The sequence below is a fragment of the Pinus tabuliformis genome, chromosome X, assembly GCF_031772625.1.
Source record: "Pinus tabuliformis cultivar Carrire ecotype Pingquan chromosome X, CPIR1, whole genome shotgun sequence".
In the NCBI taxonomy this organism is placed as follows: Eukaryota; Viridiplantae; Streptophyta; class Pinopsida; order Pinales; family Pinaceae; genus Pinus; species Pinus tabuliformis.
Genome location: NC_142308.1, coordinates 319,376,177 through 319,403,211, shown reverse-complemented (window position 1 = coordinate 319,403,211; position 27,035 = coordinate 319,376,177). Strand labels below are relative to the sequence as shown.

At 38.3% G+C, this 27,035-nt stretch overlaps 1 protein-coding gene across 1 annotated transcript; it reads right to left on the bottom strand.

The window, feature by feature from the left end:
- Positions 1–22,626: 22,626 nt before the first annotated feature.
- On the bottom strand, positions 22,627–26,763 carry LOC149139735 (uncharacterized). Its single transcript, XM_089450806.1, has 3 exons — positions 26,500–26,763; positions 25,190–25,524; positions 22,627–24,883 (listed from the first exon to the last, which is right to left on the bottom strand). The coding sequence occupies exons 1-3, from the start codon at positions 26,761–26,763 to the stop codon at positions 22,627–22,629; spliced, it is 2,856 nt and encodes a 951-aa protein (XP_089306932.1).
- Positions 26,764–27,035: the final 272 nt, after the last annotated feature.

Sequence of the window (27,035 nt, the reverse complement as noted above, 5' to 3'; positions counted from 1 at the left end):
TACACTTGGTCTAATGTATCCCTTGTCAAGCATCTCCTTTAACTACAATTTCAAATCTATTAGCTCCATAATTCTCATCATGTAAGGTGCCTTCGATGCTGGTGTTTCCCCTAACACCAGCTTAGTAGAGAAATCCTCTTCCATGTGACGAGGTAACTCTGGAATCTCTACTGGAAACATATCCCGATACTATTGCAATATAGGGTACCTCTTGAAGAATTTTTCATCCTCAACATCTTTCCCTTGTCACTACATATATGCACTGCAACATCACAAAACCGTTTCTACAACTATGCTTAGCTTGCATAGAGGTAACCATCCCCACTGATGTAGGCTTCTTATTTCCCTGCAAAGTTCTCTTTTCCTCACTATCATCCACACACTCAATGGCCTTGTCGAAGCAATCCCCTTTGGTCCTATGAAGGTACAATCAATCCATACCCAATATTATACTATATAATCCCAATGATAGTAAATTCAATCTAGGTGGCTCCAAAGACACACAGAGTACAAAGAAGGCTTATGGAAGCTCAAAAATCAAAGTGACCAGAATTCTTTCGAATGAGGACCAATGCGTAGATCTTATCATCTTGATCCCATTGGTGAGAAGGGTTCATCAATGCGAGCTCGTATGAGGGAAAATGAGCCAGTCAAAATTTTTGTCAAAGTTGGGTTGTGGGCTAGATTTAAGTGTCCTACAATTTGACTAACCCCAGGGAATGAAACCTAGGTCCTGAAGCAGGAAAATTTGTTGGATCATTAATTTGTCTAATATCCCCTATATTAGACAAATTCGAAAAAATGTGTTTGTTGTTAAAAAATATAAAAATAAAAACATATTTTTGGGGTGGCGGGCCACCAACCCCACTACCCCCCCCAACGACCAACACATAAAAACTAAATTTTAATTATGGGTCGGCAAGCCATGAACCCCGCCGACCCTCCCTCAACCACGTATTACATTAAACCATATTAAGTGCGGTGGGCGAGCGACCTCCGATGGACCCGACCCACACCCCAACCAAACCCAACATATAACCTTTTAAATATATCGCATGTGATATGGGAGGCCAGCAGGGATTGAAACCGCTTGGCCCACATGGGATGACCCCCACTGGGCGGCCCCGTGTACCAACCTCCACTCCAATAAATACACCAACCCATTAATACAACCCATGTACCTAACTCTGCCCTTATTTAATGGAATATGCAACGGTGAACCAAACCATAAAATGGTTCCGCCACAACAAAACGTGGTTATAAAAATTATATATACGCATAATTTTGGAGTGGTTGGTATTTGACCCCTTGACCGGCCCTCAATTATTTGCCAAGTTTACCACAACGCCAAATGACTTTTCTTTGGAGGATCTACCCAAAACCATTATAAAAAAACTTCATTTTCTTAGTGCGCCCAACATGGAGGACGGAGAACATGGCACAGAAATCGAGGCACATTTTTTTTAATTGTGTTGTAGGTGGAACCATGAACCTGGGAAAAGCATAGGTGGAACCATGATTGAGCAAAATTCTTAAGAGGAAATATTTTTTCCAGTGTCCAAATTGGACATATTTTATGTCGATCTTACACCTCTCAACAACACAAACCTAACGGCGCAATCAGAATTTTGATCTGTGTTGCATATCTTCAGATGATCTGGTGGAGGCTATCTTTAAGGAATCTAGGGAGAATCTAAAAGACTCCTTAAGCCCCATATTCTCACTTTGTCAGAATTCAAAAATTTGACAATCAATTTTACCCTATTCGATGCCACAAATCGGATGGTGCAATCAGATTAGCCATTTCATCATTTCTTTTTTCAACCATTTTTCAAAGTGGAGTGCAAGTGTCAGCATTCATGTGTGAACAACCATTTCCATGAGATTCGACATCGCGAGATTGATGGAACGAATAGCTTTAGTAGTTTGACATCCTTTTCGTCAAGTGGCCCCAGGGTGTGAGGTATATGAAGTGTGTTCATATACTTCTTTTTGCTATGAGATGAATTGTGCTGCATAGATCCCTGTTTGATGTTTAATGTGGGATCTTTTTTTCTTACTTGTTTCATGATTCCTACTTGATGTGACGTAGAATCATCATGGGGATGTACTTGTTGTCATGATTCATCATGTTTTGTTTGAGATCCCTTTGTCGTCATGTTGACGAGATACTCATGTTTCACCATGTATGTTTGCATTGAGATCCCTTTGATGCCATGTTGGTGGGATGCTCATTATCATCATGCATGAGCTTACGTGATACTGATAGGAGTCCTTTTTGACTGAGATTTCTGGTAGCGAAACATCTTGTGGAGCCACTCCTACGTGAGGGAATTTTCCTTGTATGATAGTGACATCACCACCTATGTACGTCATCACTATTGACATCACTTAATATAACGGCCTACACCATCTTCACACTAGGGCCAGGATACATAGTCCCTCCAGGATGAACTCCATTATCAACGTCTTGTTATTTTATGTTGCTGATTATTGTCATGTTCCTTTTTCGTTAAAGTATGTGTATATTTTCAATTACCTTATTTTAAATTCTATTCTTATCACATCATGAAAGTAAAAGATCTTGGTTAAATCCAGGAGTTGAGTCAACTCGGATCAAGTTTGGTATCAGAGTTATCTTTGCATGGATGTGAATTGCAAGCATGAACAATGGAATGTGCAACGAGAGGATGAAAAAAAGATGTACGAGACCATGTTCAAAATTTCCCAAATGGTGGAAATAATGTATGAAGATCTACAAAAAGAGACTGAGGAAAACGAGCAATTGTAGCTTCAATTGCAAGCCACAGAAGAGGCCCTGGAAGAACTGAAGAAAAACAACCAAAACCTGCAAACAAAGAATGTTGAATTGAAGATGCATCTACAAAAAGAGAAAGAGGAAAAACAAAGTTTGTTGAGATAGCTGCAAGCTAGGGATGAGGCCTTGGAAAAGCTGCAACATGTCCCATGTGAGGTAAAAAGTAATTATCTGAATTCATTTATGTTTCCTGATGATGATTTCACTGTTTTTGAAATTCACACCACAAAAATTGGCTCGGAACTTTCAAAGAAAATGGGTTATGAAGGAAAAGGCTTGGGAATTAATGGCCAAGGCATTGTCAACCCCATCAAGGTAGAAGAATTACCCCATCAGGATGACTTGGGTATGTCAGAAAGGAAGTTAGGGAATGTGGTGAGACAGCTAGCGAACCAACAACAATAGATGATGAGGAGACCTCATCAGTTCTTTCCAAATCGAGAGAGGAGGTAAAAGATGTTGATTTCCTTTCAGTTTCGTCTTCACATAGTATGATTTTTGTTGGGGATGTGGAGATCCCAATTACAAGGACAAACGTGAGGCTCCTTAACAGCATGAGGTATAAGGAGGAAAAAGAAATTGGTGTTAATAACCAAGGCATAACTCAACCATTGGAGGTTGAGCAAAGACCTCAATTCAGAGCCTTTGGATACACCAAAGGAGAATGCTCGAAGGTGTCATATTATTTTGAGATATCATCAAGATCGTCGAGGAAAGAGAATGATGGAAACACATCCCCATCATCCCATGGTAGTGCCCATTGCAGGGAAAGAGCTGAGGCAGCTCTCATCACCATACTTACACTAGAGACGGCAAGGAAAGGTATAACCAGTTTCGATATTCAAATTTTCATTTCTATTATAATCATGTTGCTAAATATGGACATAAATGAAGGCATCAAAAAGCATGTACATTTTGTGGATTACATAACAATACATCTTCCAAGTGTTGGAAAAGAATGGTAGCACACAAAAGGAGGAGGTATAAACAACCCTCTCAACAGTAGGTAAAGAAACATGTTAAGAAAATATGGAGGAAGAAGATGTATTGCAGTCATTGCAACATAAGTGTCCATCAGATAACCACTTGTTGGAGGCTCCATCCATAGCAGCGCCTTAAAGACAAAAAGTCGGTGAATGAACCAGGTGAAACAATTGTTCGACATGCAAAACCACCACAAGGGGATGACCCATTCATAGCAATAAGTGAAAAATGGTTTCTAGATATGTTAGCTTATCATGGTCATGCTTTCGTAAAGCATGTGTTGCATTTTAAAATGTAAAAGTGATGATGTGTTTTCCATCACTTACTAAGGAACAATGATGCCTAGTCCTATTTTGTGTTTCATTTTAAACTATGAAGGTGATTTCATGTTTCCATCACTTGTAAAAGAAGCAATAGTGTTTGGCCTTATCTTTGTAAATCATGTGTTGCAGTGATGATGTGTTTTCCATCACTTCTTGGAGCAACAATGATATGGTGGCCTTGTTTTTGTAGTTGGGGGATTATTTCCAATTCGATGTAAACTTGACCACCGATTCTATGTTATAAACTCATGGCAAGTGTGGGATTCTTGGGTCATTAGTTGGTCATGAAAGTCAAGCATGTAATTCGGAAAAACGATGTACTACATGTTGCAGAGGCTGTAGGTGTCAGTTCATCCCTTAAGGCTCCGAGGAACAAAGGTGAAGGAGATGGAAGCAAGACCTTTTTAGGATGCTTGTGATGTAGACAAGGTACATAGAAGTTGTTGATTATTTTTCATGCTTTAGGAGGACCAAAAGCTCCTCAGTGGGGAGGATTGATCCAGGTGGCTCTAGAGACACACATAGGACAAAGAGGGCTTAGGGAAGCTCAAAAATCAAAGTGATCAAAATGCTTTTGAACCGGGACCAGAGCATAGACCTTATCATTGTAATCACAATGGTGTGAACAGTTCATCAATCCGAACTTGTATGAGGGAGAACAGGCCAGTTAATGTTTCGATCAAAGTTGGGTTGTGGGCCAAATTTAAGTGTCCTATAATTTGACTAACCCTGGGGCATGAAACCTAGGTCCTGAAAGCAGGCGAATTTGTTGGATCATTAATTTGTCTAATATCCCCTATAGTAAACAAATTCGAAAAATGTGTTTGTCGTTAAAAAAAATAGAAAAGAATATATTTTTGGGTTGGCAGGCCACCTACGCCACCACCCCCCCAATGACCAACACATAAAACCTAAATTTTAATTATAGTCCAACCAGCCATGAACCCCATCGGCCCTCCCTCAACCACGTATTACATTAAACCATATTAAGTGGGGTGGGCGAGCCACCTCTGGTGGACCCAGCTCACACCCCCACCAAACCCAATGTATAACCTTTTAAATATATCACATGTGGTATGGGAGGCTAGCGGGGATTGAACCCACCCAGCCCACATGGGCTGGCCCCCACTAGATGGCCCCATGTACCAACCTCTGTTCCAGTACCTAACTACACTCATATTTAATGGAATATGAAACAGTCAACCAAACCATTAAGCGGTTCCGCCACAACAAAACATGGTTATGAAAATTGTATATACACATATTTTTTGATTGATAGGGATTTGATCCCCCGACTGCCCCTCAACTATTTGTTAAGTTTACCACGATGCCAAATGACTTTTCTTTCGAGGATCTGCCCAAAAACATTATTAAAAAAAACTTCATTTTCTTAGTGTGCCCAACATGGAGGAGGGAGAACATGACATGGAAACCAAGGCACATTTTTTTTTAATTGTGTTGCAGGTGGAACCATGAACTTGGGAAAAGCACAGGCAAACCATGATTGAGCAAAATTCTTAGGCGGGTGGAATTTTTCCAATGTCCAAATTGGACAAATTTTATGTCAATATTACGCCTCTTAGCAACACGAACTTGATGGCGCAACCAAAATTTTGATCTGAGCAACAAATCTTTAGATGACAGAGAGGAGGGAATCTTTGAGGAATTTAGGGAGAATCTAAAAGACTCCTTAAGCCACAGATTCTCACTTTGTCAGAATTCAGAAATTTGACAGTCAATTTTACCCTATCATCAATATCCCAACCAAGTGGGGATACACCATTTATGACTCATCCACCCAACCAAGTGGGGATATACCAAATGTTTATACATGACTGAAATAGACATTATTACATCATCCTCCCATGCATAGTGGGGATACAAATTAGGTCTTTACATGACCTTTAAAACAAAGACTAGCAATCTAAACAATACCATGATAGTCATCAACAACTACCATACAACATTATGATCTGAACCCTAAGCATTTGTCAGCAACATCAGTGACCTGTAGCCTGCAATACCATTATCTTGATCAACCAACAATAAGTAGCAAGATGTATCACATAAGCATCATCACCAAAGACTTCTAACCATAATACCAACAATGCATTATTTGAAGCATATGCTCCCCCTGAACCTGTGCCATACCATCATCAAACTAGTGTATTTTTGATTTGCTAGTCCCACTAAGATGGGTAATTATCTTAGAAACAAACAATTCAAATTAACTTGTGTTTTCCTTTATGTATAATAAATAAGAGAGAAGCAGAGACCACCAACTTGAATCTTTCGCTTGGCTCCTTGCTTGTTTCCTCTCTCCCTTGATAGAGCTTGCCACTCCTTTCTTACTTGTCTCGCTTTAGAGAACACCTGTAGAGGAAAAGCAACAAAACACCATCAAAGCATGGAGATCTACAATACCATAAACAATGCAGAATCATAAATACATTAACCATACAATTGCATTCACAAATAGCAAGATTCACAAATACACAAGTATATGGAGGAAAACTCAAATAACTTTATTGATAGTGGAAGTAGAAGAGAGGAATACAACCCAACTTTCTGTTCCAGCATCATCCTCCTAGCATGAAGACCCTCTTCACCTCATGAAAAGCAAGATCACCCAACAATACAATGTCTCAAAGAGAAACCAACAACACTTCCTTACAAATTACAAAATTCCAACCCCCAAATCTCTCAGATGAGGGATCCATATATAGATATTTGCAAAGAGGTGAGTCATTTCACTGATAGTTCTTGGTTCTACTTGGAGATTTCATAATCTCTTACTCATCCCTGGGCGAATTCAGAGAGGCAAGTGTCATATGAGAAGTTTCTAGAAGATTCTCTGGGTTCCCACTTAGCAAACTGTCTCTTCCATTTGCCTACTCTCACCCATCGCACCCCATAGAAATATCTTTCAGTATGCCTTGCAGTTGGCTAGTGTAGCAGCTACTATGCATCGCACCCTAAGCATGGACTAGTCTGTAAGGGTTAGTTTTGGCCAGTTCTGAGTGGTTTTTTAGATGGAACTTCTGGGAAATGATGTAATCAGATGACCATGATCCTTTAGGGTTTGAAACAAAACTTTAAGGGGTTTAAGAGCCCTTGGTTTATCGAAATATGTGATTGGGGTTGTAGTGCCCAAATATGTCTATAACAGTTGCCCCCTAAAGCATGAGGTCGTAAATCTTCTGATGTTGGGTGAAATGCTTTATCATGAGGATCCAAGGTCTTCGAACTGGAAGGTGACCTGTATAAAATACAATACAATACATTATCTTCATATTATTTTCATGATCTAGCTGAGGCGAGCATTCCCATGCTTAGCTTTATAAATTCATTTTCATGTACATAGGACAGACAATCGTCTGTTGTTGCAGACTGGTGATTCTTGTAGAGCCATCATCCCTTAGCTTGGATGATCATCTGTGCAACTATGGTGTACATTTGATGTCTTTATTTTCCTGAATATATCACAACCCGGATGGATGAAACTAGATTTGGGGTCTTCAAACTCGTTCAATCTTCACCCGATGTACAAGTCGATCCATGTGAAAAGATATTCTGAAGTCGAACATGGAAAGACATCACTTGATCACCAGCCAATGATGAAGCTGTTAACAGGCGTGAGAGGAATCACTGAAAATGATAATTACCCTCAAGGTACTACAGTAAAATTCACGTGGTGTGAATATATGAGTCAATGTCAAACACCAAGCAAAATCTTTCAGTCGAAGGCCATTGATGTATACCTGCAGCTGGAAGTGAGAAACTTTCCATTGAGGCATGCAAGCTTCAAAGTACGAAAAGGGTTGTTCCTAAGTCAACTTCTTGGATAATGAGCTGATGTTGACAAGAAGTGACCCGTCGTAGGAGGGTCTTAATGAATCCCACATCTAGGACACAAAACGAAGCAAATGATTTTCTAGAGGTGAAAATGACCTGATGATACAAGATTTAGGAATGGTGGTCATGAAAAATGGAGAGTGAAGGTATTACAGTGGATGAGGCGTTAGCTGGGTTGGTGAATTCTCTGAATGACTTCACTTGAACATATCGGTGACACTGAGATGGATTGGTAGCATTAACCCCAAAAATGGATGGTATGGAGGACTAATGGTGATGTGACCAGTGAACGGAATAACCCGACCCAACTCAATCATGGTGATGGCGTGAAAGTGTCATGTTTAAGAGTGACCTGCTACCAATGAAGTTCTTCAAGTTTTCTTCCCTTTTTCCCCATTCATTGCTGACCAATACCTCTTTATTTTTTTCAAGCTTGAGGAGCGTAACATATGGTTGTTCTATAATTTTTCCCTTCAGGCAAACCTGTCGCTATGTTTTAGCGAGCCTAACGACAGTGAAACTCGCTCTTGTCTGAATGGACAAGTTTGTCGCTATTGTTTTAATGAATTTAACAACAAAGATAACTCAGTCCTTTTCATTTTTAGAGAGTTTGAAAAGGAACGAAAAGGAAACTCCAGCAGTCCTTTTTCGTGGCATAATCCCTTAAGTCCGAAAAAGTATAAAATAATACAAAAGGGATGAATTTTTGATAGCTTTAGCGAACCGAAAAAGACAAGCACCCGATATTTTTGTGGAATGATCCCTCAGGTCCAAAAAGATTAAAATGTAGAGGAGGGATGGTGCTTCCCTTTACTTTAACGAGATAGAAAGGCCAGTAGCTCGGCAATCTTTTCATATTTTACGAGTCTAAAAAGAGCTTAAAAGAGAATCATTTTTTAGGAACGAGTGATGTTTTCGGTAACAACTGGTTCCAGGTAAGTTTGGAACTTCTCGAACATGGTAGTGTAAAGAGGGTGGCTAACAGAATCACTCGTCACAGTTGTTCCTCAAAAGGGTAAATAGTCAAGTGGAAGCGTATGATTGACCAAAAGAATGGAGGTGATGGTAAGAACACAACCAAGGCTCAAAAGGCTGATAGCAAGGCAATCACGAAGGTTATTTACCGAGGGTGGATTCATTTTTTAATGAGCTTGAATCTTTAGAAACTATGCTCAGTGGCGGGTTTATTTTTTAACGAGCTTGAACCCTGCGGTAACATTGCTCATTGGCGGGTTTATTTTTTAATGAGCTTGAACCCTACGGTAACATTGCTCATGCCAGTCATCTTTAAAGATGTCTCTTATTAGTAGGTTCATTTTTTAGTGAGCTTGCCCCATGCGAAACTTTGCTCAGCTGCCTTTTTATGCAGGCTAGAAACGACCAACTACAGAACTAACTACACTAAGAGTTAATGAACTACTGAGGTTAGGTAGGATAGTTTTCAACAAAACACTTCCTTTGCTTTGTCTGCACGCTGCCGACAAAGGTGAATGGTGGATCAGACCATTCACCTAACCTAAGAAGTTGAACTAAAAGTTAGGCTAAAACACTACGAGGTTAGAGTTATGCTGGTCACTTTTCACTTGCATAAAAAAGGTTTGCATGCCCCCAGGTGTTGAGAAAATGAGAATTTCCAAGTTACCGTATGGAAGTTCCTACATTTAAGCAGGATTGTTTCGTCTGCGGAGTAGACAAAACACTTCCTTGGCTCTGTCCATTGAAATAGACAAAGGTGAATGGTGTGAGCTTCCAATCACATAACCTTCGAGTTTCAGACTGATACTCAAATCCTACAAGGAAATGGTGTTTCAGATCAATAATATAACCTATGAGGAAATCTGTTTTTTCGCTGGGTTCGCCTGCCGAAGCCGACCAAGGTGCATGCCCCCTGAGCTTTGTTGCATTCACCGAATTACTCGCGATAATTAGGTGGATCAACTGGGGTTTGAAGAGACATTCTTGATGAAAGGAGACCATTTAGGGATGGCGTTTGACTTGTAGCCATGTTTGAACCAAGAAATGAAAGTTGGTCGACAAGTTGCACCATTCTGCCTTCATGTAGGAAACACATCACCCAAAAGAGTGTGGAAACAATAGCTCCCATGCTGTAAACATAGTAATTCCCAAGGATTAGATTGTAATCTAGTGGCCCTTGCACTACCATCACATTCAAATGAACAGTTTTCCTTCTCAAAGTTATAGGAAATTTTGGAAGGATCCCTAACGGTCGACTGGTTCCTTTGTTGAAGCCTGGAAAATTTTGATTCTTAGGCAGAAGTGATGGCGAACCAAGCACTTTCCAAGTAGTTGAGGAAAGGATACTCACGGAAGCCCCTTCATCTATGATAGTGCTAGAAATGATCATTTTGTAAACTTGTACTATGATTCGGAATGGTACATTAGATGGAAGGTGGGGTCCCACTAGTCGATTTGAATCGAAGGAAACGATTAGATTGCTTGGAGGGGGGACTGAATAAACGACTGGATGAATCTCTTGAAATGGGGAACTTCCCTCCTATGGTAAAGGAATGGTTAGATTTCCCCAATGTTCATCATACTCTGCATTGACAAAAAGAATTTGAACTGTGTCATTCTCATTCTCTTTGGAAATTGTATCATCTGAAGGTAGACCTTTTGAAGGAAAGACTAGGTCGGTTGCAGTCCCAACTTGTTGAATTTGGTCTGGTATGGATTCAAAAGGTTTATCTTCAATGATAGCCATTTCGACCAACAACTAAGGTATGTTAGTCAGATTTTCAACAAGCGATGGACTTGGCAAGAGTTTCTTGTATCCAGGGGGAAGTTTCTTGTATCCAGGGGGAAGTCACTACGGTGAAGCAGGATGGTTATCCAAGACACTTTTAGCTTCATCCAGAAAAGGACAATGGTGGAGGGCATGATGGCCTTCACACAACCTACAAGGAAATATGAATCTTTCTTTTTGTCCATTGACTTCATTTTCACTAGTCGACGATGTACTATCAACATGATCGACAAAAGTTGATGACACCGGATGTGAAAGCAGGGAGACCAGTCTCTCAAGATCCGGGAAAAGAAATGAAAATCTCGATGAGAGTGGTTTCCTTTGAAAATTATGCATGGATTTTTGGGTTTGGAAGGTTCAGTGTGCAGATTTTTGCTAGATGATGCATGGCTGCCCCCTTGCTTGACTGGCTTCTTCTTCTTCTTCTCCTTCCCTTTCTTCTTCTTCTCAGTTACTTGGTTTTTAGTATCACTAGTTTCACCAAGCGAAGAGGAAGAAGGAGAGGAAGAAAAAGCCAAAGTAGAAGGTGATGAAGCAACTCCAATATCATTTGATTGCTGATTCGATTGCTGAGGAATTATGGTGTTTTGAACGACAGAGGTTGAAAATAGCCATACTGGCAGGCCAATTGTGATTCCTGGAAGGGACAATGTAGCCATATATGGAGCACCAATATCTCCCCAAGAAGAGAAAGGACTAGGATTCCCCCCAAGGGGAAATCCTTGATTGGTGGACTCCATTACCTCAACCTAAGATCAATGAAGGAATAGGGATGTTATTCTGAATTAAATAAATTTTATGATGCTTTGACACAACTTGCTTTTTCAATTTTTAAGAGTCGAGAAAAAGCTAAAGGTGACTCTAGTCTCCTTCGATTTTTAATGAGCCTGAAGTGACAAGTGCTCAGATGGACCTTTTCTTTTAAGGAGTCAAAAAGGAACGAAAGTGACTACTCTAGAAATCTAGATAGAGGGATTACCAAACCAATTGCAAAACTGCAATATACACCTTGGTGGGAAATTAAAGAGAAATTACCAAGGACTTTACGTACGGCATTCAATCTTCTCGAATGCTATGTTCAGTGCATTGCAATCGATAGGGCGACAGACACGACTTCCTAAGGATAAAGGATATCAGCCTATTGTGGTCTTCCAATATATACTCGACGGTACGGGAGCACAAGTTCATACTGGCGCTTGTCATATTAAAGAGGAGGAATCACCCAACCTTCAATGAAAACGATAGTTACCAGGTTTTATGACACCGGAACACGTCTCTAGCCTAGACTTATATATGTGTTGCATTAGGTTCCAAAGCGTTTTTATGTTCATTGAGGTTTATTTTAGAGTTGATCTTTCTTAGAAGTTTGTCTTTCAAGGTTCACCGCGTGATGTAGATGTAAAATTCCTAAATATGCAATCTAAAATGATAAACAGTCATTTGTTTTCTTTTAGCAATGAAAATCCTAGCTACTAAGGAAAGAAAATTACGATTCTTTCAACAGAGAGAAGAGAGAACACGCTAAATGCACTTTTCCTAAATCACTTTCCACATGCAATCTAAATGCAAATGCACATGCATGTATTTTATTTTTCCGCCAAAAGGGAAAACTAAGTCGAGATCTGAACTATTTTCTTCAAAGCGACACTTCAATAGTTTCTTTTCAAAATGAAAGGAAGACTAAAACGACACTTTCGATTTCGAATGGAAAACTTCTTTCGACACTTCAAACATTGACAATTCAAATCAAATAAAATGACAAAATTACAATCAACTATCTAAAAAGAGGAAGACTTTACAACACTCTTTTTCTTCACTCAAAACGATAGTTATGACACTTTTGAATCAAAAGACGACAGTTTGATTAAGCTACTCTTGACAAAGGAGGACTGTAAATGATGAAAAATACATAAAAAACATTCACAATTCCTGATCAATGGAGGCTGAATAATGTAAAGGAAGAAGGCTTCAAAAACGATATACTAATCATAAGCAGCATAACTACTGAATAGAGCTGAAAACAAAGAAGAAAAAACCAAATTCGAGAGAAGGAAACAATATTATTCAGTCATTGCACCTATCCTTAAGGGAAATAGGGATGCATCTCACCTGCAACACATGAGAGGTGCAATGCATCTAGGATACCAATTACAGATAGTGCGATGGACCAGGGAACGAAATTGAGCTTGGTTTTTGCTCAAAATTTGCAGCTAAGTTGAGTGATTTAGGATGAGCTATGATAGATAGTAAACAGAAAGTATAGGGGTATGATCTTATGAGGTTATTGAGCTACCACAAGGGCACTTAGGATGTTTGCAAGTCAGATGTTTAGTTCATAAAACAACCCAGAGATTGAATGAAGCAATGTTGATCTACTTTGCAGTTACATAGCAAAAGTAGTTTGAAGGCTAGATGGCTTAACTTCAGGCTCCGTCTGTAGTTTACAAAGCAAACAACAATAACAAACAAACAAACTAATCACTCCCCAGCAGAGTCGCCATATTGTTTCTGGGAAAACTAGTGTCCTTTTGATCTGCTAGTCCCACTAAGACTGGTAGCTATCTTAGAAACAAACAATTCAAAGTAACTTGCGTTTTCCTTTATGTATGATAGATAAGAGTGAAGTAGAGAACACCAACTTGAATCTTTCACTTGGCTCCTTGCTTGTTTCCTCTCTCCCTTGATAGAGCTTGCCACTCCTTTCTTACTTGTCCCGCTTTAGAGAACACCTGTAGAGGCAAAGCAACAAAACACCATCAAATCATAGAGATCTATAATACCATAAACAATGCAGAATCAGAAATACATTAACCATATAATTGCATTCACAAATAGAAAGATTCACAAATACACAAGTATATGGAGGAAAACTCAAATAGCTTTATTGATAGTAGAAGATGAGAGGACTACAACCCAGCTATCTGATCTAGCATCACCCTCCTAGCATGAAAGCCCTCTTCACCTCATGAAAAGCAAGATCATCCAACAATACAATGTCTCAAAGAGAAACCAACAGCACTTCCTTACAAATTACAAAATTCCAGCCCCCAGATCTCTCAAATGAGGGATCCATACATAGATATTTGCAGAGGGGTGAGTCAGCTTCTGGGTTTTTGATTAGTTTCATTTCACTGATAGTTCTTGGTTCCACTTGGAGATTTCATGATCTATTACTCATCCCTGGGCAAATTCAGAGAGGCAAGTGTCATATGAGAAGTTTCTAGAAGATTCTCTGGGTTCCCACTTAGCAAACTGTCTCTGACATTTGTCTACTCTCGCCCATCGCACCCCACATAAGGCTATTTTAGTATGCATCGCACCTGGCTAGTGCAGTAGCCAGTATGCATCTCACCCTAAACATGGAGCAGTCTGTATGGGTCAATTTTGGCTAGTTCTGAGTGGTTTTTCAGGTAGAACTTCTGGGAAATAATGTAATCAGTTGACCATGATCCTTTAGGGTGTGAAACAACACTTTAAGGGGTTTAAGAGCCCTTGGTTTATCGACATATGTGGTTGTGGTTGCAGTGCCCAAATATTTCTATAACAGTGACCGAACCATATCAGACTTGTGTACCACTACTTTTCTTGGGAACATCATATAAACAACTATGCAGCATCTAACTTGCGTATATACATGACTTGTCTTCATGAAACCTACGTATGAGATTTAAAGCACTGAAGTTTCACACTTTCAGTTCCCTCTGAGTCTGTCATGTTTGTATACTCTGCTATGCCACATCTTTCTGACTATTCTTCCTTCTTCTTCCAAATCTTCAACTGTGATGATGTTTTCTCCTTTTGGTATGGTGCTCGTACTTTGTTATTGCATTCCTTTGCTATATGTCCAAAATTTTTACATGCATAACATCTTACATGTTTCATATTCCCTCTGTAGTAGTCAATGGCTTTGTGACCAAGCATATTGCAAGAAAAACAAAATCCCTTAAAGTACCTGGAATGTGATGATCTTTCTGTGTGACGGTATTGAATCATTCTAATTCTGCATCTCGTTGCAACATGTCCAAGATTATGACATACATAACACTCAACATTATTCATCTGACAAAATAACCGACTATTACTTCCATACATTGGAGTAAAAGATTAAATTTGATGGATGTCTTTCCTTGGTTGTTGACGTGGTTGACCTTATCTCCTTGTTGAGCATTTCAAGTTTTCCATTGGAGTTCCTTGCCTCACCCTGAGAGCTAGATTTGAACTGATTCATGAAAACCAAGACCAGTTTTGATAGCAGGGGATCTTTGACTACTAAGAATATCATCTAAAATCTTAGTACTGTCTTGAAATCATAACAGTTTATCATTTTCCTCTAATTTACTTTTTCAGATATTTACCTCAACCTCATGTTGCTCTTCCTTTTCCAGATGTTGTTTCTTCAAGATCTCTGCAGCCTTTCTTCCTTCTTCCACTTGTTGCCTTAATTCTAGAACTTCATGTTCTTGTTCTTCAAGAGATTCTTCATTCTGCCTTTTTGATTCTTCAAGATCTTCTTTTAGAGAGTGGATCTTAGATTCAAGTCTCTGGATTGTTATAATACGATTATTTATTTAATTTTTTAATGATATCACTACATCCTACAGTTGTTCTCTTGTTACTCCCTCCAGCTGAATTTTCAATTTGGTAACTTCTTCTTCTTCTACATCATTATTTTCATATGCCACGGGAAGTTTAATTTCTTGATTATCTTCATCACTATTGGACAAGCCATCACTATCATCATGAGTATAATAACTTCTATTACTTTCTTTAGATATCCTTCCTTTGTTGTGAGGGCATCTAGCAGTGTAATGACCAACTCTACCACATGAAAAACATTTGAAAGGTAGCTTACCTTTCAACCTTCTAGAACCCTGTTGAAGCTTATTGACAAAATTTACCTCATATTCATTTTCTGAAATGTATCCTGATTCGTTGAGTTTTTCTTTTCCCTTTGTTGATGCTTTAAATGTGGCTTCTTTCATATCTGATGATCCTCCTTTTCTCATCTCAAAAGTAGTTAGGATTCCGTGAAGTTGCATCATAGTGATATTCTGCAAATCCTGTTTTTCTTCTATGGCAGACACTTTGGGTTCAAATTTAGCAGATAAGGATCTTAAAACTTTTTCAACTAAGGTAACTTCCTTTATCTCTTCACCCAGATTCTTCATACAATTGACAACCTCATCTATACATAGAAAGTAACTAGCTATGCTTTCATCACTATGCATCTTAAGAGTTTCATACTAAATTCTGAGAGTTTGAAGCTTAGCACATTTTACCTGAGAGTCTCCTTCATAGCTCAGAACAATTTTGTCCCATATTTCTTTGGCTGATTTGAGCTGCATGACCTTGACAAACTCTGATTTTGACAAACTTCCCAATAAAATAGTAACATCTTTAGCATTGGTTTCATTTTGCTTTCTACCTGTCGTATCTGTAGGAATTATTGATGGAAAAGTATATCCTCCTTCCACGATTTCCCAAACATTCGTTCCAAGCAATTGTAGATAGTCTGTGGTTCTTATCTTCCAATAAAAAAAATTGCTACCATCGAAGATTTCCGGTCTGATGGCTCCCTCTCTTTATTGATTACTCATGATGATGGATCTTCCGTTAAGTGATCAAGTTTCTTCTGAAGGACCTACTCTGATACCAACTGTTGGAAATAATACTGAGAGGGGGGGTGGTGGGGGGCGTGGTGAATTAGTATTAGCAAATCAATATAACATTTTCATTTCATACTCTTATTCATATATGCTACTTCAGTTAAGGGAACTCGCTTGTACACGCAACTGTGTTTAATGCAACTAGTGTATATCCAGTAAACTTATGATTCAGTTAATCCATCATATGTTGATCATTAATTAGTGCATTAGAACTTCATTAACAGTAACTAGGTGTAGTAAAATAGAACAGATAATCACACATAATAAACACACATGAACACCATGATGTAAGGTGGAAACCCAACGCAGGACAAAAACTAGCTGTTACTGTCTTCCTTTAATATAAGAAAAACCTATTTACAATCTTGTACCGATGCAGACTCGTACCAATGCATAGGCACCCACCTGCAGAAGGCTACAACCTTCTCTCATTCTCCAGCTACTACTGGAAGGGAGCTACAACCCCCTGGCTCTTGTACTAGCCGATATATTTACTAGTACGCAGGTGCCGGCCTACAGAAAGCTACAACCTTCACCCTTCTTCCAGGGACCACGTTTGATAAATTTTCAAACTGGATACTCCTGGAACACAACACCAATAGATGAACGCCATGTTTCATCCAATTTTCATACTGGAACCATCAACAACATTGAAGCTCAAAATCAATCACCACTAAACATTCAGAATATTGTCATCAAAACACAGTCACTAGAACACAGAGCCAAACCCAGAAATATGCAACACCCACTAAAACCAACTGTAAATTCAGATATCACATTTCATAATGTATACGTGACTCTAATGAACCAAACCAGTGTGTATATGCGATTTTATCAAAGAGAACCTGCGTACAGATCTGCAAATATTAACTCATAACTTTGCAGCTATTCTAGACATCAATCATACCCATATCATAAGATTTATATAACAATCGTGCATCAGTAAATCAGATCTAGTCTATTAATGATCAAACCACAATACATTCCAACCCTTAAGATCCTGATCCGTCATTCATCGTCATCCACATAGGTGCATCCTTGGTTCAGATCAAGCAAAGCTTTACACACCCATAACTTGCAACTGAATCTCACACTTCATCAGATATTCAAGCCTTGCACACTTGTGCATCTTGGCCTAATGATCTTCTCCTCCTTATACAGTTTTAGGCCTTTCTCAATACCATGGTCCAAAACCACTTCGGACCAATACCTTGGACCAAATACCTGGGGTCAATACTTTGGACCAGATACCTTGGACCAATACCATGGATCAAAATACCATGGACCAAATACCACAGACCAAAACTTAGTTTTCCAACATGTACGCGCCTTTCCTTCTGTGAAATTGTGTGTGTACGTTATACGCTCCTTTTGGTTTGTTAACCTACATGTATACGCTACATTGTCAAGGTGAACCTATGTATACCTCTCTCTTTCTTTGCTCTTGACCTGCTACACTATGATTTGTCATCTGAGTGAGTTGACATCAAGGACAACACATGTATCATAATGCCAACATTTTTACATTTTGTGCTTCAATGATAAACCCTTGCGGTTATCTAGAGGAGGGTATCAACCCGTTATCCGAATATTACTCGTACGCCATGTGATTCCATAGATCTTTTTAATGTGAATTTTTTTCCTATGCTCTATTATTATTCAATTGTTCCATCTTTTGATTATAATATATTGGATTAGATAATGATATTCAAATTTTCAAACAGTTTTACCATTCATTTGAGCTCTTCACATATTAAATGTTAGTCCTATTACAATTTTCTATATTTTCAATCGCTGTTGATTTTCATTTTAACAACATATAAGAGATTTTGTGGTTCTTTCTTAAACTGGATTTTAGAATATGTTCTCCTTCGGAATTGTCTTTTGATTTTAAGAACAAGATTTCTGTAAATTTATATTTGGCATTATACATTTATTTCTTAGGGGTCAAGATCAAGGGGTTTGGTTCTTGCTCTAGTTCTACATGAGTTCTCCCAACCTTAGGGATTTGACATTCCATTTTAACGTTCACTATTTTTTGGATTTCATAGTTTCTTATAGTTATTTGGTATTTCGCTTATTGAGAGGAGAACTTCCGCAAGTATAAAATGGTTCTTTATTATTATGCTTGTCCATTTAGCTTTTCTTCAGTGCTCTCAGAGTTTTAGGGTATGGGGCTTGGTCCAGATGATCACTTTTCTTGACTGATACCATACTTCTTAACTAGAACAGTTATTTAAATTTTACCTCTTGTCCAAATTGTTTATGTTTCCTTATTGGTTACTATTGTTTTACCAGTCCCTTATTCTAAGTAAAATCTAACTGAAAATTCCTTCCTTTCAAAATTCCTATGTTACTTATTTTCATTCAGTTATCGGTGGACTTCTTGTTACATGATCACAAGGTTTTAATCCTTGTTTTTTTGTAAATGCATATAATGTGTGCAAAAACCCCAGTATATGCTAGAGTCTATATTTTACATATTCAATAGAATTCATAAACTACTATTGATTCCATTATCTGTCCTTTACTATACAGTCTTATAACTAAAACTTACATTTTTAACAGATTTCCAGAGCTACTATTCTTCCATTCATTGTCATTTACTCTACAGTATGATAACAAAAATAATTACAGTGATCTACTGTACTTACCTGTACACAGTCTTTATGACCAACAACCATTGATGTCACAACTATAATTCAACAGACTTTATCCTCCCAACCCTGAGACTTTCCTTTAGGTCCAAGCCTACCCCCGGGCTTTGCTCACAAGATTTATGTCTTCTTGCAAGACTTCAGTCACAGTGTCCACAACTATCTAGTCATCACCAGACTTAGCTTCCAACCGTTTTACATTTCAATACATTAAAAATTCTCTCCCTCTCTCCTCTTACTTCTCTGTGGTACTCAAAAATTACCCTCTTAATTCCTTCTTAGCTAATTCATAATTAGGGAGGTAGTTAGGGTTAGGTAACTACCTATCCCAATTTATTGATATGAAAGAGTTACAATATTTTAAACACTCTAATTGTTTCATTTATAATTATCAAATTTAAATGCTTAACTCAAATAATAACAATAATATCCAGTTTTTTTTCTTTTACTACACTAAATAAAATAATTACAATTTTCTGGGGACATCACAATAAGCCATATACTTGCCAATACAAAAAACTTCGACATCTGTCAATGGGGAGTCTCTAGCCTCTATATAGGTTTCATCTAATACAATGCACTTATCACATTATTCCTAGCTACTTGTGGTCCCTTATATGATGTGGGTTAACCACTTTATTTATTAAATATGGCCCATCACATTATTACATTATTCCCTTGGGTACCTCCCTCTGTACCCCATAATATCCCCTCTAATATACATTATTTTCCATGAAAATATTTTCTTCATTTTTTAAGGGGGTTTTGTGTTTTACCTCCTACCTTTTCTGTTTCATCCTAATCATTGAGTGGTATTGGCTTGATAATGTCAGTAATTACCTACTAGTTTCCTAATTTCTTTTTTTTTCTACTTCAAGTTCCGAGGTTGCCTTTTTTTTCAAGCCTTCCTTTCTTTTTCTGAGTGCTTTTAGTTTGTTGGTTGTTGATCTCATTAGTCTAGTTTAGGGTTTGGGCCTTATTCCTTGTCATAATTCTTCATGTATCCCATTTTTTCTCCTTTGGTTTCTTTGGGGTCCCTCTAATTTTGTTTCCTAATTTTGCTATTGGGCTTCCTTTAACATCCTATGGAGTTGAATTCTATACTAGAATTAAGGTTTAGATGTCTCCTTATGGATATATTTCTTCAACTATCTCAAGTTCCTTTGTTTCCCCTTCTTCTCCTTAAATTTTAATATTTTCCTCTTCAACAACCCCTTTCCTTTTGTTTTTATTTGTTCCTCCTTGTCACTCTCTTCTTGAGATTGCAAGGCCTCAAAATGGTTTGCTAAATTAGAGGCCATATTTCTTCCTTGTGATGAATGGGGTTTATTTGTGTTTCTTTACCTCTTTTTCCCCTTTATTTTTGGTTTTCCACCACTCCTCTTGCTCTGTTGTTGTCTCCTCCAATTTGTTTGCTTGAGCTTTCTTAGAATCACTTTCCAAATTACCATAGTCATGGCATATTCTGAATTTAAAGGGAAATTACTAATAGTCAAGAATTTGATAATGGATCTAATCTTCCTGTTTGAGATTTAGTTTTGGAGGTAACCCTTTCTCAATATATACTTCTCCATATATATTTTCACATGCAAATTGAGAGCCTTTGTGTTCAACCCTATCCAAATACTTCCCCCAACTATTGCTTATTTCTCGCAGATATCATTACTCCAACATGAGAGTGGAAGCCATGGAAGTTTGACCCAAAGTGGTATCGTGTTTGGAATATATTCATTTGGATCAAAATCAAGTGACCATTTCTTCATATACATATCCTAGGCTCCAAAGAAGTATGGTTCATTCTGGGAGGTTTTGTCTTTGTCTTCCTTTAATTCAAACATGAAGGTGAAAAACCCATTCCCACATGCATACATTCCAATATTTCCTTTGATCAGATGTTTCCATGACTTCTCCAACAATTTCTCCATGGATCTTGGTGATAGCCACATTCCTGTGAATTTTCCCACTAGGGCCCAATTCGAAATGCTAGAGTGGTTCACCTAAACTATGTTGTAAGAGTTACCAAGGTTATAGTTTCCACCTTCATAAAAAATCTTGTATGAGCTTCCTTGGTTCAAGTCTTTGTGGAGAGAGAACCTACAAGGGCATAGAAGGGAACTACATCATTTGGTAAAAGGGGGGAGCCCCCTTTGGGTTGGTAATGTTGAAAACGTACCTAGGGTTTCAGTAAGGGCTTTGACAAAGGTTATAAAGCGAGGGATTGTTACTCTAAATATGAAATGATACATATATACAGTTATGAATAATAGAAATAATTGAAATATTATATGCTAGTATTATCATTATATATAAAATAATATTAATTATATCTACATATTATTAAGTAAATAAAAATAAAATGTTAATTATAATAAAACTATATTACAAATATATATTATAATATAATAATATAATAATATACTAATATACTAATAAAGTATATGCTAATTATTAATAGTTATATATATTTTATTATATACTTAATTAATTATTACTAAATATATAATATAATGTAGCATTGATGTAGTTGAAGTGACTATGACCATGTAAATGAAGTATTATATGAGTGGAGTTTTACTATTCAAATCCTTGGACTTACTGGGTGCGAAAGGGGCATAAATATGCACTTAAGGTTTTCATAGTGTTAGCAATCGACACCGTGTCACATGAGTATAAGACTAGTGAGTTGTCAATTAATCTAAAAAAAGATAATAATATAAAATATATAATATTATCTTAATATTATATTCAATATATATTATAATAATATATTACTAAATATTATAATAATATATGTGAATACTAATCAATTTGTAAAATAGAAAATTAAAAATTAAAAATAAATAAAACTAAAATGACAAAAATAAGAAAAAAATTTATAACTAATGAAAATGAATTTCCTAATTGTTTTTTCTTTATTAATTTTAATGGTTTTGTGAATTGTTTATATATATATATATATATATATATATATATATATATATATATATATATATATATATATATAATAATTACAAAGTGTCAATGTGTAGTTTACAATTCATAACTATTCAATTTCCTTTTATTTTTAAAATTATATGTAACTAACTTAATCTTTAACTATTCATCATTAAGTTTTATGTAACAATTATTAATATTATACTTTTTTTTCCAGGGAAAAAAGTAGTATTTATTATATTAATAAAAGTTTTGATCCTGTAGTTCTTAAGCCGCGCAGGGCTTAATGAGGCAGTCACAGCTCGACCCGCAGGGAGCTTTTTTACTGTTTGAGAAACTGGGAAAGTCTACCTCCCAAGAGGAGGTTTTGTAATCATTTGTTACAATAGTTCAAGAAAACCTGGAGTCTCCATATTGGAAAACAACTCCATTACAGTCAGAAAAAAGTGTCCATCAGCACTGTGTAAGAGCAAAATTTACAAAATTTGATAAACTGAAAGCCGAGAGATAAATAACCGGAAAAAACGAGAAGTGCAATGAAGGAATATATACAGAAAGTACAATCAGAAATATAAAATCTGATATGGACCAACAAAAACGGGGCAGAATATATACTGAGAAAATACTACTGATCATAAGGAGGCAAATCTGATCTGACTGATTGCCCCTGGAAAATTTCTTCTATCGCCCAGCTGTCCGGATCCTGTAGTATACCTGCCTTAGATAACTGATCGGCTTCTTCGTTCCTTTCCCTGTAGATATGACATAATGAAAACCTGTTAAAGAGAGTCTTTAGGAATAAAATCTCTTCAACAATTGTCACTAGAATTTGATTTTGACAAGCAGCAGATCCATTGACCCAATTTATAACGTTTAGAGAGTCCCCAAATAACTGAATTGTGTTGATGTGTCTGTGTTGAAGCCAGCAAAGAAGAAGGCGTAAAGAGGATAGTTCTGCAAAATTGTTGGTTCCTGGGCCCAACCCAACTGAGGCTTTTAGGATGTGTTCTGAATTGATGTGTAAACTCAAGCCTGCGCCAGCCCTATTATTTTGAGAGGCTCCGTCGAAGAAGCCACGAGGGATGTCCTCCTGATAATTGAGATTGTTTTGATTTATTCTGGGTTTCTTTGCTTCAGGGGGAGGCAGAGAATGATAGATGGCTGCGATATTAGAGGCGATAGCGGAAGGCGGAGTAATTTGGTCCTGGAACAGGCTCTTATTTCTCACGAGCCACACACCCCAGCAGAAGATAATCGGAAGGTTCCGCATATTCCCTTCTGAGTATGTAAACCACCACTTCCTCCAGGATTCGTCTAGAGGCTCATTACCCCAGTGTGCATTGACCTTGAGAAGCCCAGTGACCTCCGCCCAGATCTGCCGTGAGAAGGGACAGGAGATGAAAAGATGATTTAAAGTTTCCTCGTTATCCTTACACAGGGGGCAACGTCCTGGGCCAACTAGAAACCTAGATTGGAGGATTTCCCATGTCGGAGCCTTCTTTTTTAGAATACACCATAGGAAGAGCTTTGATTTTGCTGGGCTTTTAAGTTTCCATAAAGCTTTGGACCACCATTCCGGAGCGGCCCAACCTTTCTTTCCCAGAAGATAAGAGTAGCCCTCCTTTGGTGAATATCCCCCCGATTTGTTGTGAGCCCACATTAACCTATCAGGTTCCTCCTTGATCCTAACATTGGAACGTTTTAGTTCTTTTATATAACCTGTCCATTCATTCTTCCATCTGATATTTAGCCCTAGATCTTCATCATCCTTCCAAGCCTGGCCCCAAATGGAAAACTGCCCAACTCTTGCCACCTGATTTAATGAGGTGATATCTTTGGAATCAAGATGTAGAAGAAGCCCAGGAGATAGGGCAAATGCTTCGTTGCACCCGATCCAAGGGTCTCTACCGATCCTGATATGTCTACCATCTCCCACTTTCCAAGCTAAACCTTGCTCAATCACTGAGAAAGCATCAACTGTGGCCTTCCAAATAACAGATGAGTTTTTAGCCTTCTTGTTTTGACTCCGGATCCAGTCTTCCAAGGGCGTTGGATCGATATACTTCCTTTTGATCACCCTTGTCCATAGATTTTCTGTGGTTATAAGCCTCCAGCCAGACTTTGCAGCTAAAGAGGTGCTGAACTCGGGAAGTCTTTTGATCCCCCAACCTCCCCATTCTTTTGATCTGGCCACTTTGTCCCAAGCCACCCACGGTAAACCAGAGAATTCCTTAGAACCAGCCCAAAGAAATCTGCAACAAATTCTCCTGATTTTCTCCATTATTCCTTTAGGAATCCAAGTTAGGGCGGCCCAGTAAACCGGAATGGCTAGCAAGACCGACTTGATGAGAGTTAGCCTACCAGCTCTGGAAAGCCATCTAAAGCTCCAGTGAGATATTCTAGCTTCAATTTTTGCTATGATCCAGTTCCAATCTGCTTTTCTGTAGGCGACAGGTTTTAGCCAAAACCCCAAATATTTGAAAGGAGCATCCAAGGATTGGCTAGGAAACGGAAAAAGATCTGCTATAAGGCTCCTTTCCCTTCTGTCCACATCTGCTAAACAAACTTGTGATTTCATAGAATTTATCTGCATTCCTGTAGCTTTAAGAAAAAGGTCAAAGATACATTTTATCTCCTTTAATTCACTGGAATTTCCATTTGTAAAGATCAATATGTCATCGACGAAAAGAAGATGGGTGATAAAGAGATTTATGGCTACCTCTATACCTTTTACCTTGTCCGCACTTCTGGCTTTATGAATCAGCCTGCTAAGACCTTCGGCCACAAGGAGAAACAGTAGTGGTGATAATGGACACCCTTGTCTAAGGCCCCTCTGGCTAGAAAAGAATGAAGAAGCAGCTCCATTGACCAGAACTGCAAAGCTGACATTAGATATGCAACCCATGATCCAACTGACAAATTGGTAGTTGAATCCCACATGAGTAAGAAGCATTCGAAGGTAGAGCCAGCTAATCCTATCAAATGCTTTGGAAAGGTCAATTTTTAGAACAGCTCCTTTCTTTTTCTTTAATTTGATACTATGGATTGTCTCCTGAGCAACCCCTATAGCTTCATGAATTTGTCTGCCATCTAGGAACCCAAATTGTTCCATAGATATGTTCCTAGACAGAATTGGAGCTAATCTGAGGGCAATGACCTTTGAAATAATCTTATAAATACAGTTGCACAAAGAAATAGGTCTGAAATCATCAAAGCTTTCTGGCTCGTTCTTCTTAGGAATGAGAGCAATAAATGTTGAATTAAATGGTCTATAAATATCTCCTTTCAATCTGGACTCCTCAACAACTTCGGATATCTCATCTCCAATTAAATCAAAGAAATGAAGAAACAATTCAATAGTCCAACCATCAGGACCTGGACTTTTGTCTTTGCCTAAAAGCTTCATGGCTGCTTCAGTTTCCGCCTTGGTGACCGGAATTGAAAGTTCTTCAGATTCTTCTTCCTCAATGAATCTGGGGAAACATTGCACCGTTTTGAAGATTTCTGCTATAGTTGCTTCTCTCTGATCAGAGTATAACTTATGAAAATGTCTATTCCCTAGTCCAGAGAGATCAGAAAAGGACTTGACCTCTCTTCCTTCTTCATTTTTAAGGCTCCAAATTGTATTTATTGATTTTCTTCCTTTTGCAAAATTATGAAAGAATTTTGTATTTTCATCCCCAGACTTAAGCCAGATTGCCCTGCTCTTGATTCTCCATTCTTCTTCCTTTTCCAGAAGAATTTTGGTTTGCTGCTTCTCCAGAAGAAGAATTCTTTCCTTGGATTCTTGAGATGAATATCCATCAGAATCCAAACTCTCCTTTTTCTTCAGCTCTTCCCTAATACTGTTTAGCGCCTCATTTTGTTTCATTTTCCTATCCCTTGCCCAAGAGATTGATGCAGATTTCATTCTTTTTAAATTTTCCATGAATAAATAGCTTTTCTCCGCTCCTGCATTATGATCTGGGTGAATCCAAGATTTTTTAAATAGTTCACTGAAAGAGGGATCTTGAAGCCAAGCTGGATTAAATTTGAAAGGGGCTGGGGGCTTGAGAGGAGGAGAAGAAAGATCTAGAAAGATTGGGAAATGGTCGGAATTCCCTATTTCATCAACCCACTGTCTGATAAGGGGAATTTTAGCAGAGAGAGGATCAGAGAGGAGGAAGCGATCAAGCCTCTTAGCTATCCTGTCAGCACCAACTCTTCGATTCCGCCAAGTTGGCTTTAGCTTGATCGGGAGAGGATCAACAAAATTATTCGCTGAGATGAGATTGTGGAAAAATTCAGATTGAGGATCTTCTCTCGCCATGGGTCCCCAGGCTTCGGCACGACCTAGAGAGAAATTTAGGTCACCACCCAGAATCATCAGAGGAGATTTCATAATAGATGTAGCCATCAAGGAATCCCAAAAAAATTCCCTTCCTTGACAAGGCCCATAAATATTTATAATGGAGATTGGGAACTGGAAGTCAGGGGATACTATCTCCATTCCCATTACGTTCTTCATCCCGCAAGAATTGAGAATTTTAACTCTCCCATCTTTGAACCCAAATGCTAAACCCCCCGAATGACCAAAGGCATCCATAGCGCAGAAGGACCACCCTGGAAGAAGAGCCATAAGCATAGGTTCGATCTCAGAGGCCTTCCCAAGGGTTTCTTGCAGAAGGATAACATCTACATTAGAGTTGAGAATCCAATCTTTCAGGGCCAGTTTTTTAGGTTTGCTGGCCAAACCTCTGCAGTTCCAGGATGTAAATATCATTTGATAACTCCTTCGGGGGGATGGGCTGCTCTAAGGACCCCTTGGATGGAGAATTGTTTGCCATCTGCAATATCCAACTTTGCTTTGAGTTTTGCCTTGAATAGATCATATTTCCGTCCTCGTTTGTTCTTGGAATTTGGCTGTGAAGGAATCGGGCCCAACCCACCTAAAGACTCCTGAATCGCTTGGATCCCACCCTGGGATCGCAGATTGTAAGGACAAGGGGTCCGAGACACAGGAAGAGGAAGAGGGGGCCAATTTTCTTCACAGTT

Bases quoted from the DNA above. Each gene is read 5' to 3' on its own strand.
- LOC149139735 (XM_089450806.1), bottom strand. From the start codon at position 26,763: ATGATATTTACATCCTGGAACTGCAGAGGTTTGGCCAGCAAACCTAAA. The intron at 25,525-26,499 runs GTAATGGGAATG...TACTCTGATCAG, and splicing joins ATTCTTGCGGGATGAAGAAC to AGAGAAGCAACTATAGCAGA. The intron at 24,884-25,189 runs GTGCAACTGTAT...ATCTAATGTCAG, and splicing joins GATTTCAGACCTATTTCTTT to CTTTGCAGTTCTGGTCAATG.